The sequence below is a fragment of the Nansenia antarctica genome, assembly GCF_963989245.1.
Source record: "Nansenia antarctica genome assembly, chromosome: 15".
NCBI classification, from domain to species: domain Eukaryota; kingdom Metazoa; phylum Chordata; class Actinopteri; order Argentiniformes; family Microstomatidae; genus Nansenia; species Nansenia antarctica.
The window spans coordinates 6,876,519-6,894,726 of record NC_137685.1 but is presented as its reverse complement, the minus strand read 5'-3'; the positions used below and the strand labels follow the sequence as shown (position 1 = coordinate 6,894,726).

Below are 18,208 nucleotides of genomic sequence, written 5' to 3'. Positions count from 1 at the left end.
ATCGCTATTCTGCAGTGCTCGTACGAGTAGCTTACAGCTCTAAAGTACCATTCTAGTTTCCACTTTGGGGAAAAGCCTCTTCTCACAGCTGCCAAAGCATGCAGAGATCCCAGTCTTTGGAGAGACTGTCTCCTTCCCATCAAAGCCTCAAATATTAGTTTTTTATAACAGACAACAAGAAATGCATAGCCAGTGGCTTTAATTGCCTCAATTATGTTCCACAGCAATCCCCCCCCCCCCACCTACTTACACACCACATGTTTCTGATTCCGAGCTATGCCTCACAGCCGCGCTGTCAGATTCACTGAAATCAATAATAACAACAAATACTTTACTCTTATATTGTTATACTCATACTCACTTATGTGCTAAGGACGAGGTACCCTGGTGACGACTGTCTTGTGATGACTCTCTAGTGCCCTCTAGTGACTGGCTCCGGGAGGTGAGAGCAGAGAACACTACAGGCCCTGATGTCATACAGTACTGTACCTGCCAGGACGCCAGTCACTTCCTGTCTTCGGCTGTAGACCAAAAAAAATACTCTTTTTAGGGGACCCATGTGCTCCTCCTCCTCACTTCTGCACACCCTACATTATGGCCCCTAAGAACCCTACAATATCACCCCACATTACCACAACCTGGAATGAAACATTTATTTTCTCCAGCACTGTGATTGCTGATGGCACTTTGTGAGCTTAAAATTATAAGGTTCTATCTCCGTTTAGAATGAGAAGGTTCTATCTCCGTTTAGAATGAGAAGGTTCTATCTCCGTTTAGAATGATAAGGTTCTATCTCTGTTTAGGGCAGTTCAGAGATATTGAGCGTCAAAGTTTTTACATTCCATTATATTTTGTGAGATGGAACCTTTGTATTTTATGAATTACTAACTCAAAAATGTCAACATTTTAAAAATAACACCACAGGCATTAAACACCTAATGGATCAGATTATGTAAAAAAACTAAATTTTGACAAAAATGGAGATAGAACCTCATAATTCTAACGTCACACCTTGTTCTTATCGAAGTTTTTAAAGATTTTACTATGACTGATGTATAGTTCAGTCAGAATGTACTTATTGTAACCCTAACCATTTGGTTCCTAAACGCATCTGCTAAATCACTTAGGACCTGATCCCAACCAGTGCTGCTAAAGAGGCTTCAATGACTGAACGCTGGCACACGGCCAAGTCGACTCATTTTATTTCTTACAAAAAGAAATGACTGGATTCAGTAAAAACACATTACATAACAAAAACAACTTCACAGAGGAGGATCATCAAAAGAATGCCTGCTCTCTCTGACATGCACGCGCTGCAAAAGTTCTTACACAGCTGTATGCCTCTATCACACTATGGCTACCAAACACCAGAATGAAAAGCATCAACACCACCTCAAGAAATAATAAAAACAACGTGTCATACATTAGAAAATATGGCCAGATTGCAGGTGGGGGGTAAAAGTGTTTTGGTGGAGCAGACAGATGCAGCAGCTACATCTTAGTCAGAGTAACACATCTGAACTAACAACACATGATCTGAAGTAACTGAACAAAGGTTTAAAGGTGAACATTACAGGTGAGGCAGCGGGGGGGGGGGGGGGGGGGGGGGCAGGGGTGTTTCTGGCAGGGCCAGTGAATGTTCATGGGGGAATCTCTCTTGATTGGAAGTCTTTATCTATCCGGCCTCATCATTCCTGGTCTGACAGACAGCATCATCGGTCGAAGAGGCGGGCGCATCATGTGAGGTCCTGGCATCATCTGCATATGGCCTCCCATTGGTGGACGCATACCTTGACCTGGAGAACGACATCACAGACGTCAGCTGACTTCACTCGGTAAACATATTTACCACACTCGTGTTCAGGCACCGACGCGCTTTAGGAACTACATTAGGATTATATGATCCGAATAGAGGCAGGTGATAGTATTTGACCAGTCATATTTCATATTTCAGCAGCCGTGAGATATGTTAAGATTCTACGGTTCTACGTAGTGTTCCACATACTTTAGTCAGAGTAACAGACATGCACAGTATATAACAGCAGGGTTCTCCCCCTCAAAGAATGTCAGTGGTTCTGCACTACTATGTAAACATTTCAAGGCAAACTAAACTAGACAATATATATGATCAGAAACCTTTACAGAGAAACAACCAACAGCAACTCACCCGGTCCCCCAGGCATCATGCCGTGGGGCGGCGGGCCCATCATGGGCATCATGGGGGGGCCGCCCATCTGACCACCCATCGGACCGCCCATCTGACCGCCCATCTGACCTCCCATCGGACCTCCCATCGGAGGCGTGGGCAACATCCCTGGACGCGGAGGGCCACCTAGGGGTCAGAGTTCAAATAAATTATGAGTAACATTCCACATCATTCTCAAAGAAAGATGTTGGAAGTATTTAAGTACTTGAGTGTAGATATGATCGTCCATGTAGTCGATGGAGTTAACTCACTAACTGCCAAAGAATTCCAGAACACTCACCCACCTAGAGTGCCATGAGTTGGTGGTGTTTCCCTAGCAACAACACTTGGAGTGGCTACAAAATGAAGCATCATTAATTATCTATTTTTGGCAGCTTTACTGTATTCCCCCCTCGGCTCTGATTGGGTGAATGCACGTCAGTTCCTACAGCCTCAACTAACGCCGACAGGGCCACCAGGTAAACATGTCTCTCGTTTAGAAGATGCTCCATCTTGTTCCTGAGGAAAGTAACATCTACCGGACCGTGGATATAGAACAGGTAAAACAACACACTGAGCTTTCAGTCAACACCAGTGCCCCCCTCATCTCCACCGTACCCATACTGTCTTACCGATGTTGGGAGGGGGGAGCAGCGGTCCGCCGGGGGGTGGGGCTCCGGGGAACGGCGTGGGTGGAATCTTCCCCTGCTGGAACGCCGCCGCTGAGGAGAGGAACAGACAAACGTTAGGGTGTGTATTCTAAAAGTTCTATTCTAAAAGTTAGGCGTGTATTCTAAAAGTTAGCTGTGTATTCTAAAAGTTAGGTGTGTATTCTAAAAGTTCTATTCTCCCCCCCATGTCCTGGTCCTTTATGTCCAGCTCTCCCTTGTCCCTGCTGACCACCTGGTATCAGGGCCACATCACAACAAACACATTTTTCGAGATCATTTGTTTTGTGTGTATAATGTGTCTTCTGTATCTGCACTGTGTCTTAGTAGACACAGCTGCACCTGTCAGAAGCATCGCCCCCCAGGGCACAGATGACCAGACCAGGGTCTCTACGGCATGTTCAGTCGTTCATCTGCATTCTGATCTGCTTACTTGTCTTATCGATGAGGCTCTGTGCCTGCTCCTCCATCCATTTCTGGTAGTAATCTTTCACATTCTCCTTATGTTTTCGCCCGCTGCAGTGGGTCTTTCTCACCGAAGGCTGTCCCGGGAGAACAACAGATGCAACAGAAGAGAGTGTGTGTGGTTAAGATTCACAGCAGCAGATGTGTGTTAGACGCATCCTAGGCTACAGCAACAGAGGCTTCACACAAATACAAACGAAAACAGAAGAAAACACTACAGAACCGGATACAACATCAACTTCCGGTGACTATTTTATTTAATTCAAACTTCCCGCAAGAACTTTTGTTGAGCGATATAGTGCAGCTAAAGTCTTGGGTTTCCTCACTTTCCTGCAATGTATCTCCATGCAACTGAGGTCTAGAGATCCTACTGTTACAGGTCTAGATCCTACTGTTACAGGTCTAGATCCTACTGTTACAGGGTTCAGATGCACATAGGACAGAGCTTACCGAGTCATGTGTGAGGTAGGTGTCACAGTAGTCACAGTAGAACCTGGGGGGTACAACAGACATGTGAATCCAGATACAATGGAGGATTGAATGAATGAATGAATGAATGAATGAAAGCTTTATTTCGAACATGTGAAAAAAGAAATAGTTATAACAGCAAAAAAAACAAGAAAAAAAACAAGAAAAAACACTATTTACTTAACATGTCCGAAAAGGAGTAGGAAGAAGCATAAGCTTATTTAATCCTACCCCTTCTCCAATACACAGAGATTAATAATTAATAATCTACAGTTAACTTCAATATTAATATATTTTATTTTATTTTAAATTAAATCAAATCATTTATTTACGTATTTACATATTTACCAGCAATAGAAAACAGATAATGTAAATAAACAAATAATCTGTGAATCCATATCCAATCACAATGGAGGATGTGTGGAGCCTGGCTGCTAGGCTAGCTAGGCGAGCTAGCTCCCCTCTCCTCGATCAGTTACCTAGGCCCTTTTCTCTACCACCATGATGAGTTTGAAAATACTTGAACACTTGCGTGTGTATGTAATGTAATAGGGGACAATATCATTGAGTCTATGTTTAACACGGATTATTGAATAATGGTTTACTTACTTCGGCATATTTCTGGCGCTACACTCGCTGGAGGAGCGGTTCCTGTGCACTGATCAGTTGTCCGTGTTACTCTGGGGGTTGGGCAACAATAGTTCCGCCTGCGAGACCTCATACAAAAAGGATCTTTACTGGAAAACAAAGAATGAATGCGTAAAAGAATAAATAAATATAGAAATGTATTTCGTTATACTGTGTGTATTCATTCACTTATTTGTTCATACATTCATTTATGTATCTATATATTTATTGTTAATTTTGACAGACTTGGTCCTCCATACTAGTACTGGACATTTAAATGCAACGTGGTACGCTCCCTTTTGAGAAATAATTATTATGCCAATCTCTATATTCAATTATTCACAATATTAAACATTATCTATGTGTTAAATGTTGTTCAATCGCGGGCCACACTAACATACTCAAAACAATTGCCTAATGTGTTGCATTTATTTGAAAACATTCACCACACAAAGATTGGCAAGAGTCAACAAACATTCTGCTGGTTGAATCGATCTAACAAATGCGCATTCATTAGAAATAGACTAAAATTACATTACTACATTTCTATGGGTACATTATGGCTGATTGACAAGCCAATGAAAAGACGAGTTCGAATAGCAACAGATGACGTGGTACAAAACATCGTGACGCAGAGGGACGTTCGATTGCGGCGACCTCACGCCAGGGAACCCTAAAAACACGGCGTTTCGCCCAATGGGCGGAGCTAAACGATACAGTAGGCGTGGATTTTTACGCACCCAATTCAATTCAAAGAGGCTTTACTGGCCTGCAAAACAACCATTTACATTGCCATTACAAGTGCAATTACGAATAAGCCAAAATCAAACAACCAATACAAATGTAACAGTACAAATTACATACATACTTTTTTTTTTTAAAGTAATAAATGTAAAACAATGTAAACGTTTTGGCATTTAAAATGTTATTGACAATGTACAGTGGTGTATCAATCAAATGCAAACAATAATTATTAATATACAAATAATTCAAGTCCTTCAGGAAAAATAGCTAAATAGTTAAACGGTACTTACAGTTTGTGTTTGTCATCCTCCAATAGAAAACCTTCACTCTCACTCTGTCTTTCCGGTCCACGCCCACGTCTTTCCGGTGTCCACGCCCACATCGGGGCGAAAGGGCATGTTTTCAGTCAGTCCCTCCGCCACCATGCCTCTCTCTCCATGTTGTTGTTGAGCGGGGCTGTTATGACTGGACCAGGCCTCGGACCCCTACATTAGGCAGGAGACCCCCCCCCCAGAGGGAACCCCCAGCCCAGGGTGATGGAGGCCATGGAGGTGGACGTGGACACGGAGCTGACGCAGAGGTTCAGCTGCCTGGGGACCACCGATAAAGACATCCTCATTGCCGAGTTCCAGAGGCTGCTGGGCTTCCAGCTCAACCCGGCCGGGTGCGCCTTCTTCCTGGACATGACCAACTGGTGAGTCCCGGGGATGTGCGTGGGGCCTACCTACCTACCGCTGAGCTATAATAACACCAACACAAAAATGTAATACACGGAAAATAAAATCCAGGCTTCTTTTTGACAAGTCTCGCGAGATTCTCCTCGAAATACACATGGCTTTTTTCGTGAAATCTCGCGAGGTCTAACAGAACAAGCCTGGATTTCCCTTTATTTTTCATAACTTCATTATTTATCAGAACGGTCTTAGATAAAATAAGACTATTTTTATCTAACCCTATATTTATTATATTATATATTATATATATTAGTTATTTATACTAACCCTATATTTATACATTGTCTTGAGATGTCTTAAGATGTCTTAATTAACCAAAAATAAGACATTTTTGTCTGTCAAGTCGTCTTAAGTCGTCTTAAGACCTAACCTGAAGACATGCACTCACTTAAGACATGGAGCATAACAGCCCAGGTGCATTTCATGAGAAATCACGAGCTAGCATTAGTGGCTAAGTGTTGCTAAAAACAAAGGAAAATTCGCATTCTTTAAACCCAAAACGTTCATCCATTGCTTGACAAACGGTGTGTGTGTGTGTGTGTGTGTGTGTGTGTGTGTGTGTGTGTGTGTGTGTGTGTGTGTGTGTGTTTGTGTGTGTGTGTGTGTGTGCTGACGTATTAGGTGAGCCAGGTAGTTGATCAATACTTTAAAGTGCCTCTGTCCAACAACCCGCCATCAGTCATCAGCCACCAACGTTCTGATCAATGACCTTGAGTCGCTATCCAAGACAGCAGGCACAGACTGATAGACTGTTTCATCCTAAATGTGGATCCGTTATGTGCATGACTGTGTTAGTCAGAATCCACGACGTCGTGATCGTCACAGCCGTAGGTTGCGGTCACGGCACCAATGTGACACATGCCACAACCGTGATCATCTGCCCCAGGCTTGACTCCATGTACCTGTTGAAGCAAGCACACAAACCATGACTCCACCAGAACCATGACCAGAACCTAACTGTATCCCTCCGCCAAGTCACCATCTATTCAGTAGTCTCAGGATCTTAGCTATAACAGAGTTGAACCTTCACCCCCCCCCCTAACCCTAACCCCCCTACCCCTTGTGATAACAGGAACCTCCAGGCTGCCATCGGGGCGTACTATGACTTTGAGAGTCCCAGCATCACCACTCCATCCATGTCCTTCGTAGAAGACGTGACCATCGGGGAAGGGGAGTCGGTTCCTCCCGACACACACTTCACCAAGACCTGGAGGATACAGAACACAGGTGGGAGGCCGGGGGAGGCTGGGAGAGGTAGAGGTTACAGAACACAGGTGGGAGGCTACACACCTGGACACACCAGGCCAGGGAGGGGGGAGGTTGGTGGAGGTAGAAAGAGGAGGACGGGCTCATTGTAATTCATGGAATAGAATTATAGTAGAGATAGTATCAAACACATGAAACCTGTTAAGAATGTGTGTGTGTGTGTGTGTGTCGTGCAGGTGCAGAGTCGTGGCCTCCGGGGGTGTCTCTGAAGTACATCGGAGGGGACCAGTTTGGCCACGTCAACATGGTGATGGTGCGCTCCCTGGACCCCCAGGAGGTCTCGGACGTCAGCATCCAGATGAGGAGCCCCGCCGCCCCGGCCATGTACCAGGGCCAGTGGAGGATGTGCACGGCCACTGGCCTCTTCTACGGAGGTACGAACTCTCTTCCTCCTCCTGGGTCTGAATGGGGACTCTTCCTTCCTTTAGTCTAGGTCCAGGCCCTAATCTGTTGTTTAATCTAGGACCAGTCCCTAATCTGTTGTTTAATCTAGGACCAGGTTTAATCTGTTATTTAGTCTAGGACCAGGCCTAATCTGTGTCCGGGAAGCCTGCCCACAACGTTGTATTGACCTCATGACCTGTGAGTGTCGTCCGACTTCTGACCGTTCTCATTTGATGAAACTATGGTCAGGGACCTTTTAAGGTAGTATTTATAATGTGTGTGTGTGTGTGCGTACGTCCCTCCCTCCCTCCCTCCCTCCACAGACGTGATCTGGGTGATCCTCAGCGTGGAGGTGGGGGGTCTCCTGGGCGTGACGCAGCAGCTCTCCTCCTTCCAGACGGAGTTCAACACCCAGCCCCACCGCAGCCTGGAGGGAGACTTCAACCCCTTCGCCTCGCCGCAGAAGAACAACAAGCACCACGCCCCCCCGGACGACAACTTCAAAGACCCCGCGGGACCCTGGGAGGGGACGCCGGAGCCCATCCAGCAGGACCAGAACGGACTGTCACTCAACTCTGTAAATAGAGGGCCGCCCCGGCTCCACAACAGCCACGCCGTAGTCACTTACAGTCAGGTAGGTACCCAGCCTCATCCACCACAGCCTCATCCACCGTTTCACAGCATGGTGAAACTAGAGAGGTTTTTTGTCTAGAACCTCTTTCACACATACGAGCCTTCCCAGTAGATTCCATGGAATTTACCTGGTACGGGGTATGTGTGAACGCGACTTACCAGGGAAATTCGATCAGGCATTTTCCCTGGTCGGGACCATGTATGATTCCATGAAATTTACAGGGAAGCCGTAGGTGTGAACAGAAGCCAGAATATTCCCTGGTCCGGCACGCAAAGGGTTACATATGTCTGATGCAAGACGTTTTCACATGGAACAAGTTAACCAATCACAGAGATTTCTCACTCTCTTCTACAGTAGATTTCAGCTGGTACAGTAGATGTCAGCTGGTACAGTAGATGTGTGATGGAATAATATTGCCTAAGACATTTTATACATTAATAAGAATATTCTTTCACCTGACTGAATTCACAAGGGCAGAACCAACATTGACGACCTCAGCCTAGTAGACAATGAAACCAGTTTCTCTACTTGAAGCTTGACATTGGCTAGACAACAGACACATTTAAAAGATTACAAAGACCCGATTGCTCTCTTTTCTCCTGACCTGCACCTAGATGGACTAAGCCATCTAGAGCAGTTTTGGACTTTTGTGTTTCCCCAGACCCAGTACTCTAGGACCAGACTAAACCAGTTTGTGGCCTTTGTGTTCCTTTTTCACCTTTGTGTCTCTAGGAGAAAGTGGGGGTCGATTCCCCCTTAACCTTCATCCCCCATCATCTTCCTCAATGTACAAATCCACACCCCTTGTAAATGATTGGCCTAGACCTCGGCCGAGGGCGGACTTGTTACCTGAGGGTACCTGAGGGCATATATACTGAAATGTAATGAATGATCTGGACTTTGCGATAAACTTTGACCGTTCAGACTTGTCTGACGAACCTGTAAACTTTCTCCTATAGAGGTAAACAATAAATACCTTTTTCCTATGCATTTTGAAACGAAGCAGGCTGCCTTTCTTTAATTGCACTAACAGATGTCAGCTGGTACAGTAGAGGTCATCTGGTACAGTAGAGGTCAGCTGGTACAGTAGTGTGTGTAGGACCGCATTCAGAGGATGGAGGGACGCAACAAACCACACCTTTCGCAAATGGCTTGAATGTTCCGGAACTGTTTGGCTGTTGGTGGGTCAACAAGGGGAACATGCTCTGACCTAGATGAAGTGATGTTGTCCTTATTGTGTTAACTGTGTGTGTGTGTGTGTGTGTGTGTGTGTGTGTGTGTGTGTGTGTGTGTGTGTGTGTGTGTGTGTGTGTGTTTCTCCAGGCACCCTATCCGTTTGGACAGAGTTAGGCAGATGAAGCCCCAGGACCGGGGTCTTTAAGAGGAAACGCTGACATGCAGGGGAGGCGGAGAGAGAGGAACTGTTGTTTAATATGGACTCTGACAACCCTCTCCCCTACCCTGTCCACACACACACACACACACACACACACAGACACCACACACACCATCTACAGCGAGGTGGACCTGGATGCTGTTCCAACACCTGAGAGATCCGCATGTGTGAATGCTACATAAAGAGAGCTATGAAACCTAAACAAATGAATGAAATACACAACTTATTTTTTCCTTTTTAATTGTTTTTTTCTCCTTTCCGGTTGATTTGCTGTCAACACGCCTCGTTAAGTCGGTACTGATGAGCTCGTTAAGTAGGTACTGATGAGCTTAGAAACGAATGTGTGAGCAATGGTGAAACTTGAGAGTTGAGAAGAAAGCCATCTAAATCTATTTTGCCTGTTGGATGATTGTAGTTTTTGAATCAAAGTCTATTATATGTATACTGAAGTGTGCGTGTGCGTGCACGTGTGTGTGCGTGGGTGCGCGTTTGTGTGCGCGTGCACTCTTGCGAGTATGTGAATGGTTTCCTTTTGGATTTGACTCCACATGACCTAGGGTAAACTACTTGGGGGAGGATGTTGTGTCGATGTACACAACTTGAAACAAAATGTTCTTTAACTTTTTCTTCTGCTGGCGTTTCAGTAATTGGGAAAAGGTCTGTACAAGGAAAGGTCTATACATGGAAAGATCTGTACAAGCATGAGTTAGCTGCCTTGCCCCATACAGAAGCCCTGCTCTACTAAAACAGCTATGCTTTATTTAGTGGCACATCTAGTCGTTCGCAGCCAGCAGGTGGCGCCGTGAGTCAGACCACCAAATCATCCTCGCTCTGAGAAGATGTTGGCGCTTCCTCAATCGTTAGAAACTTGATTCCTCGCGTCCTCTGCCTACTTCCTTCACTTGCTTCCTTCTCAAAAAGCATTGGAGGAGAATATCTAATGGGAGGGGCCTACCTCCGGAGGATGGAGGAGAGGTTTTTAACCGTTGAGGAAAGGGCCCGTGTCAGACGCCTCAGACTAGGACGTTGTTATCTGTAGTGAGAGGTGTCTGTCTGTCCTAGGTGTGTGTTGAGTCTGTCTGTCCTAGGTGTGTGTCGAGTCTGTCTGAATCCTCTGTGTGTTGAATCCTCTGTGTGTGTTGAGTCTGTCTGAATCCTCTGTGTGTGTGTTGAGTCTATCTGAATCCTCTGTTAGGGCTTTCACACCGGCAAAGAACGGTCCCGGTTCGCGTTCGCGTTCGGAAACCTCCGAACGTTGGCGCTGTCTGGCGAAGTGTACCAGTGTATGAACGCGGGCTCGTTCGCCAGACAGCGCCAACGTTCTGAGGTTTTCGAACGCGAACCGGCACGGTTCTTTGCCGGTGTGAAAGCCCTAGGTGTGTGTTGAGTCTGTCTGAATCCTCTGTGTGTGTTGAGTCTGTCTGGAGATATAGAGTTGCGTTAGTCATCAATAATATCAGCACTGTTGCTTTTGTTAGGCTGCTGTTTACAAGTGGTGGTTTTCTTTCTTGGGGCAGTGTGGGCCTTGGGCATGTTTTGTGTTGTGTGTAGTACCCATCTCCCCCCAGCCTCTCTCTCTCTCTCTCTGTTAAACTAACTCGGTTGGTTACAACAAATTGACATATTTTCATTTGGTTTGAATACACTTTTTTTCAAACCTGAAATGTAGTATACATTTGCTTATTGTGCAATGCTTGAAATGTTAAATGAAATGTTAAATGAGACATGTTCACGATTGTTTACAAACGTACGGTATCAGTGATGCTGAGTTGTGATTTGTTGTTGTTCAGGCCCCAGCGTTCCCCCAGGGTATCTGACTGAAGACAGAGACAGGTATGGGACACATTGTTAGGCTGTTGAAATGTGGACGGAATCCACTGACAAAGTATCTATCTTAAAGGGACACTTCACCGTTTTTTTAACCACATGTTCCGTTATCCCTAGCACCATGGCAGCATCTACAGAAGAGACACCAGTGGTCGTCTAAAATTGGGTGCTGGATATAATGATTGTTTCTTTTATTACGATCCCTGTTGTCATGGTTAACTTCACACCAGCATTTTATATTTCACAATCGCTGTGCCCGTCATGTGATCCTCCTCCAAAACACTACACACTGTTCTGCCTTTTTCATGCTAGTTAATTTTCTGTCATCGCAGTCACTTGTCTGCTTTGCGTGTGTGTGTGTGTGTGTGTGTGTGTGTGTGTGTGTGTGTGTGTGTATTTGCGTGTCTAATGAAGAGGAAGAGAGCATTTGATTTGGCTATATTATATTATTTTTTTTATTTCGTTTTAGTTAGTGACAATGTACAGTTTTAAACTGGGTGGTATGGTGAGTGGATGAGAGTTGAGAGTTTGCATAGAGTCCTAAGATAGCACATTTATGAGAGGAGAAAAATGTCAAATTAAAGCCTTTTCCTGTATGTATAAATAAACATTTGTATGAATAAATTAACACTGAAACAAGAATTGCATGCCTCAGTTTGTTTATTTTCCATTAAACTGGGAACCATCACCGAATATACTGTATATATATATATAGGACTTGGAATCATAATAATAATAATAATACATTAGACTTATAGCGCTTTTCTAGACACTCAAAGACGCTTTACAAACTGAAAAGATATAGTAGGAAAAGTAGGAAAAGAAAGTATAGGGGTCTAATTAATTTTTAGATTACTTAATCTAAATCTAAGAGTCTTTGTAGGACAATCTGCTCTGTATACTGCAATTACACCTAGATTTCGGGCTACTAATACTCGGTAGAGACACAAATGGCCTCTTCTTTTAAGAACAGGAGCAAGAGAACAATATACACCCTCTTTGTAAACAAACCCCCCACCCTCTGCACACACACACACACACACACACACACACACACACACACACACACACACACACACACACACACACACACACACACACACACACACACACACACACACACACACACACACACACACACACACACACACACACACACACACACACACACACACACACACACACACACACACACACACACACACACACACACACACACACACACACACACACACACACACACACACACACACACACACACACACACACACACACACACACACACACACACACACACACACACACACACACACACACACACACACACACACACACACACACACACACACACACACACACACACACACACACACACACACACACACACACACACACACACACACACACACACACACACACACACACACACACACACACACACACACACACACACACACACACACACACACACACACACACACACACACACACACACACACACACACACACACACACACACACACACACACACACACACACACACACACACACACACACACACACACACACACACACACACACACACACACACACACACACACACACACACACACACACACACACACACACACACACACACACACACACACACACACACACACACACACACACACACACACACACACACACAAAGACAAATAACAGAAACACAAAAACCAAATAAATGAAAAAAAGGACAGAGACAGAAGGTTCCGACAGTGAAGTATGACATGGGTAATCAGGCATAGGGATGGGATAATGGCATAACAGATTACCATTATTAAAAAATAATAGTAATACATATTGCAATATTTATAAATTGACAGCGCTGTAAATAGTGTTATTCTTGCACAATACATTGCACCCGCTTAATCTGACTTATAGGCTACTTTGGTGAGCTTACTAATTGCACATAATGAGAATATTGATGAGAATATCATAAACAAGGGGTCTGTACTCTTCGTATTAGTTATTTGTTCTTTTATTAGCCTATTTTAAATCATGTTCGAAATAAAAGATTCATTCATTTATTCATTCATACTATAAATGTTTTTTTTTGGGGTATTGTGGGGTATTGTGTGTGGATTGATGGCAAATTATTTTAATTGAATCCATTTTAAATGTAGTCTATAACAGAACAAAAAATAGAGTCTAGAGTCATCGATCAACAAAGGACGACAACATCCGGTCCGAACGCAGCAGCAGCAGCTAGCATCACTAGCCAGTAGCTACTAGCTAGCTGTCGATAAAAGCAAATATACAACAAGACGGACTATCTACTGGGTTGCCATGGCTGCGGTGGGATCTGGAGGGACTCTGCCGCCTCTCAGCACCAAAGAAGAAGCAGGTGTCAGTGGCGAGCTGCCCTGCCCGCTGTTCGGCTGCATGCGCCTGTTCTACCACATGGAGCCTCTCAGCAGCCACATCACAACCCACCTCATCCCCACTCAGTCTGTCCCAGGGAAGGTATTTCTCTGCTCCACGATTGGCTGCAACTGCTCTTTTCCCAGCATGCAACGTCTGATGGAACACATGAGACATCACCACAAACCCAACATCTACTTCCTGTGTGAGAACTGTCGGGCTAAGCTGCGCTCCCACCAGTCCCTCCTGAAGCACCTGCAAACCTGTTCCAAGATGGCCCGCCACGCCCACCCTCCCGACCCCTCCTCCACATCTGACCAGGAGACCCCACAGCAGGAGCCCATGGACTCTGACCCCCCCCCTGCCCCCCTCTCCCCCCCCCTCCTCTACCCAGAACAACCTCCAGACCCTTCCTCTTCCCTGGGGCTCTCCTCTTCCCTGGGGCCCTCCTCTTCCGTGGGGCCCTCCTCTTCCCTGGGGCCCTCCTCTTCCGTGGGGCCCTCCTCTTCCCTGGGGCCCTCCTCTTCCGTGGGGCCCTCCTCTTCCCTGGGGCCCTCCTCTTCCGTGGGGCTCTCCTCTTCCGTGGGGCTCTCCTCTTCCGTGGGGCCCTCCTCTTCCCTGGGGCCCTCCTCTTCCGTGGGGCCCTCCTCTTCCGTGGGGCCCTCCTCTTCCCTGGGGCCCTCCTCTTCCGTGGGGCCCTCCTCTTCCCTGGGGCCTGAAACACAGCCCCCCCAGCCCCAGGTCCACCACCCCCCCCAGCTCCACCCCCCCCACCCCCACCCCCAGCCCCCCCAGCTATGGCCCCTCAGACCCCCCCTTCCTGCTCCCTCCTCCTCCACACCTCCACAGCCCCAGGCACTCCCCCCCCAGGCCCTCCTCCCCCAGCCCCAGGCCCTCCCCCCTCAGCCCCCCCCAACCTCCCCCAATGCTGTCTGGAGGAAGAACCAAGGCCAGTCCTACAGGCGTATTCTCTGGGAGCACACCAGGGGGCGGTACCGCTGTCTAAAGTGTGGCGAGGCCACGCCCACCCGCAAGGAGATGACCAATCACATCCGGGAGCAGCACAAGCCCCTCGCCTGCGCGCTGACTATTAGGTGAGCCAGGTAGTTGATCAATACTTTAAAGTGCCTCTGTATACAACAGCCATCAGTCAGTCATCAGCCAACGCTCTGATCAATGACCTTGAGTCGCTATCCAAGACAGCAGGCACAGACTGATAGACTGTTTCATCCTAAATGTGGATCCGTTATGTGCATGACTGTGTTAGTCAGAATCCACAACGTCACGATCGTCACGACCGTAGGTTGCGGTCACGGCACCGATGTAACACACACATGCCACAACCATGTACATCTGCCCCAGACTTGACTGACTCCATGTACCTGTTGAAGCAAGCACACAAACCATTACTCTACCAGAACCATGACCAGAACCTAACTGTATCCCTCCGCCAAGTCACCATCTATTCAGTAGTGTCAGGATCTTAGCTATAACAGAGTTGAACCTTCTACCCCCACCCCCACCCCTTGTGAAAACAGGAACCTCCAGGCTGCCATCGGGGCGTACTATGACTTTGAGAGTCCCAGCATCACCACTCCCTCCATGTCCTTCGTAGAAGACGTGACCATCGGGGAAGGGGAGTCGGTTCCTCCGGACACACACTTCACCAAGACCTGGAGGATACAGAACACAGGTGGGAGGCCGGGGGGAGGCTGGGAGAGGTAGAGGTTACAGAACACAGGTGGGAGGCTACACACCTGGACACACCAGGCCAGGGGGGAGGTGGGTGGAGGTAGAAATAGGAGGACGGGCTCATTGTAATTCATGGAATAGAATTATAGTAGAAATGGTATCAAACACATGAAACCTGTTAAGAATAATAGCTGTGTGTGTGTGTGTCTGTGTCTGTGTCTTGGATCTTGTGTGTGTCGTGCAGGTGCAGAGTCGTGGCCTCCGGGGGTGTCTCTGAAGTACATCGGAGGGGACCAGTTCGGCCACGTCAACTTGGTGATGGTGCGTTCCCTGGACCCCCAGGAGGTCTCAGACGTCAGCATCCAGATGAGGAGCCCCGCCGCCCCGGCCATGTACCAGGGCCAGTGGAGGATGTGCACCGCCACCGGCCTCTTCTACGGAGGTACGGACGCTCTTCCTCCTCCTGGGTCTGAATGGGGACTCTTCCTCCCTTTAGTCTAGGACCAGGCCTAATCTGTTGTTTAATCTAGGACCAGGTTTAATCTGTTATTTAGTCTAGGACCAGGTTTAATCTGTTGTTTAATCTAGGATCAGGCCTAATCTGTTATTTAGTCTAGGACCAGGCCTAATCTGTTGTTTAGTCTAGGACCAGGTTTAGTCTGTTATTTAGTCTAGGACCAGGTTTAATCTGTTGTTTAGTCTAGGACCAGGCCTAATCTGTTATTTAGTCTAGGACCAGGCCTAATCTGTTATTTAGTCTAGGACCAGGCCTAATCTGTTATTTAGTCTAGGACCAGGCCTAATCTGTTATTTAGTCTAGGACCAGGCCTAATCTGTTATTTAGTCTAGGACCAGGCCTAATCTGTTATTTAGTCTAGGACCAGGCCTAATCTGTTATTTAGTCTAGGACCAGTCGTAATCTGTGTCCGGGAAGCCTGCCCACAACGTTGTATTGACCTCATGACCTGTGAGTGTTGTCCAACTTCTGACCGTTCTCATTTGATTAAACTATGAGCAGGGTTCCCATGGGTCCTTGAAATCCTTGAAAGTTTGTGAATTTGAGAGAAAAAAAATCAAGGCCTTAAAAGTTTTTGAAAATAGACATGGGTCATTGAAAGTACTTGAATTCCGCCCTCTCTCTCTCTCTCTCTAAAAAAAAAGTATATATTCAAGAATGTTTTACTTAGCTCGTCAACTAGTCAATAAGTCTCTGTATTGCTTAACTTTACACATATTTCACAATATATTGTTTTGCTGTGCTGTGGCAGAGAAGGCAAGAGACCATCTAGTGTTCACACATTCAAGCCTCTCTTTTTAATTGTTGTCTGTGAGCAGATAGTTCCTATTATATAAATTCTCATGTGGATCTGTCTCAAACTATGCCGTGTTGGGTCCTTGAATTTGAGGGAATTGAGTCTTGAAAGTCCTTGAAAGGTGCTTGAATGTGATGTTTCAGAAGGTGTGGGAACCCTGTATGAGACCTTTCTAAACCTGGTCAGGGACCTTTAAGGGTAGTATTTATAATGTGTGTGTGTGTGTGTGCGTACGTGCGTCCCTCCCTCCCTCCCTCCCTCCGCAGACGTGATCCGGGTGATCCTCAGCGTGGAGGTGGGGAGTCTCCTGGGCGTGACGCAGCAGCTCTCCTCCTTCCAGACGGAGTTCAACACCCAGCCTCACCGCAGAAGAACAACAAGCACCACGCCCCGGACGACAACTTCAAAGACCCCGCGGGACCCTGGGAGGGGACGCCGGAGCCCATCCAGCAGGACCAGAACGGACTGTCACTCAACTCTGTAAATACTAGAGGGCCGACCCGGCTCCACAACAGCCACACCGTAGTCACTTACAGTCAGGTAGGTACCAGCCTCATCCACCGTTTCACAGCATGGTGAACAGAATGGTGAACAGAAGCCAGAATATTCCCTGGTCCGGCACGCAAAGGGTTACATACAGCACAGGCCAAAAGTTTGGACACACCTTCTCATTCAATGCGTTTCCTTTATTTTCATGACTATTTGGTACATTGTAGATTCTCACTGAAGGCATCAAAACTATGAATGAACACATAGGAATTATGTATTTAACAATAAATGTCTTATATTTTAGATTCCTCAAAGTAGCCACCCTTTGCTTTTTTGTTGTTAATAAAATATATAATAATAATATTAAATATAATATGTGTTAATAATAATATGTTATTATTATATATATATATATATATAATATTATTATTCTATATTTTATTAACAACAACAAAAAAATATTTTATTAACAACAAAAAGCAAAGGGTGGCTACTTTGAGGAATCTAAAATATAAGACATATTTAGAGTTATTTCACACTTTTTTGTTAAGTACATCATTCCACATGTGTTCATTCATAGTTTTGATGCCTTCAGTGAGAATCTACAATGTAAATAGTCATGAAAATAAAGGAAACACATTGAATGAGAAGGTGTGTCCAAACTTTTGGCCTGTATGTCTGATGCAAGATGTTTTCACATGGAACAAGTTATCCAATCACAGAGATTTCTCACTCTCTACTACAGTAGAGGTCAGCTGGTACAGTAGTGTGTGTAGGACTGCATTCAGAGGATGGAGGGACGCAACAAACCACAACTTTCTCAAATGGCTTTTTATGGCCCTGGAGAATGTTCCGGAACTGTTTGGCTGTTGGTGGGTCAACAAGGGGAACATGCTCTGACCTAGATGAAGTG

General features: G+C 45.9%; 2 protein-coding genes across 4 annotated transcripts; one reads left to right on the top strand and one right to left on the bottom strand.

Moving 5' to 3' along the window:
* Nucleotides 1-1,195: 1,195 nt before the first annotated feature.
* Nucleotides 1,196-4,438, bottom strand: snrpc (small nuclear ribonucleoprotein polypeptide C). Its single transcript, XM_080545590.1, has 6 exons — nucleotides 4,396-4,438; nucleotides 3,769-3,811; nucleotides 3,287-3,395; nucleotides 2,818-2,907; nucleotides 2,168-2,332; nucleotides 1,196-1,796 (listed from the first exon to the last, which is right to left on the bottom strand). Exons 1-6 carry the CDS (start codon nucleotides 4,401-4,403, stop codon nucleotides 1,672-1,674), a joined length of 540 nt encoding a protein of 179 aa, XP_080401716.1. The 5' UTR covers nucleotides 4,404-4,438; the 3' UTR covers nucleotides 1,196-1,671.
* A 1,165-nt stretch (nucleotides 4,439-5,603) lies between these two features.
* LOC308171353 (protein ILRUN-like) lies at nucleotides 5,604-12,040 on the top strand. 3 transcript variants are annotated; one of them, XM_080546190.1, is made up of 7 exons: nucleotides 5,604-5,851; nucleotides 6,964-7,118; nucleotides 7,334-7,531; nucleotides 7,865-8,175; nucleotides 9,499-9,884; nucleotides 11,362-11,404; nucleotides 11,516-12,040. In XM_080546190.1, exons 1-5 carry the CDS (start codon nucleotides 5,694-5,696, stop codon nucleotides 9,523-9,525), a joined length of 849 nt encoding a protein of 282 aa, XP_080402316.1. In that variant the 5' UTR covers nucleotides 5,604-5,693; the 3' UTR covers nucleotides 9,526-9,884; nucleotides 11,362-11,404; nucleotides 11,516-12,040. The 3 variants fall into 3 exon arrangements, with proteins under 3 accessions (XP_080402316.1, XP_080402315.1, XP_080402314.1); XM_080546189.1 differs by having other exon boundaries at nucleotides 11,362-12,040; XM_080546188.1 differs by having other exon boundaries at nucleotides 9,499-10,659; nucleotides 10,948-12,040.
* The last annotated feature ends 6,168 nt before the right edge of the window (nucleotides 12,041-18,208 follow it).